The 1,227-nt window shown below is 40.1% G+C and overlaps 1 protein-coding gene across 1 annotated transcript in view; it reads left to right on the top strand.

The window, feature by feature from the left end:
- Positions 1-278: 278 nt before the first annotated feature.
- Positions 279-1,227, top strand: part of AKAP4 (A-kinase anchoring protein 4) — an 8,090-nt gene continuing 7,141 nt past the window's right edge. The window contains exon 1 of the mRNA XM_019648899.1: positions 279-374. Within this exon, the coding sequence (XP_019504444.1) occupies positions 279-374 (96 nt within the window). The remainder of the gene's footprint in view (positions 375-1,227) is intronic.

Raw genomic sequence — 1,227 nt, forward strand, 5'->3', positions numbered from 1 at the left:
CGAGATCCTTACAGTATGATAGTCCCATGGTTCCACATACTTGGTGTGGAGAGTCTAAACTAAGGGAAACTACAGATTGTGCTAAAAGTTAATGATCCTGATCATCAAATTCAAATATTTCAGCATGTCCATTCCTCACTGCTCACCCCACCAGTTCCTAGCCTAAACCTGTATGAAACACAGAGATGGCGTTCAGGAAGCCCTCCGGAGATTCTTATTCAAACCGAGCCGGTTTCTAAAAACACTATATAAACTTTTCAGATTGCTTTCTCTTTCAGATGGCTGATACTATTGACTGGTTACACAGCCCCATGGACGTGTGCAAGGTTCATCTCTATAGCCCAAAACAACCGCAAGAACAGGACCGGGAAGTGGTAAGATACAAAATTACTCCTACTACGGAGTGAAAAGCTTTGGCATATGAATAATGATATCCTGGAACCCAGGATAGATGAATGGAGGGTGATAAGTGTCGTTTCTCCAAGAAACCAAGCTCAATAAAGTCTGTGAGGGTCCAGTATGCTTATAAGTCATTCAGGGACAAACTGAGGGAGGGGCAGGATGAGGAGTGATGTCAAGGAGCTGGGGAGGGAAGGTGGGCGGAGCCTCAGGGGAGGAAGGGGTGCTGGTTGCCTAGTTACCAGCCTCTAGTCTGTAACCTCTGAAGTCATAATAATATCACCTAGCTACCAGTTACCTAGTTGCACTGAAGTGGGACTCCCCTCAGCAGGGCAAATTACTTCCTGTTTTGCAAAATTTGAGAGATTAGCATAGTACTTCACATTTTTTTATCATGTTCAAGGACCACTCATATTATTGTTTATTTAATATGTATTTCTGCAATGTTTTTAAAATTGTCTTACATTTGAAAATTACCTTCACCCTAAACAATATTATCCATAATATCACAGGTTTGATATTATGTACTTTTCCAAAAAAAACAATTTAAAAATGCACCCATTAGACACAGAAATGTTTATCCAGGTACCACCTAAAGTTTCTATAGCATCAATAGTAAAAATACCATTTTTTAAAAATTATTTTTTATTATGAAATACACAGTTTATAGAATTAGTTTCAGCTGTACAACACAGTGCAATAGACTTTTTACCCCTCAAAGTGACAATCCCCCTCCCCCAATCGGCCACCCCATTTCCCCCAAATATCATACATATCTATTACAATTCCCTTGACTCCACTCCCACACTATACTCCATGTCCCATGAC

Source organism: Hipposideros armiger, unplaced genomic scaffold, assembly GCF_001890085.2.
Source record: "Hipposideros armiger isolate ML-2016 unplaced genomic scaffold, ASM189008v1 scaffold_7, whole genome shotgun sequence".
Taxonomy (NCBI): Eukaryota; Metazoa; Chordata; class Mammalia; order Chiroptera; family Hipposideridae; genus Hipposideros; species Hipposideros armiger.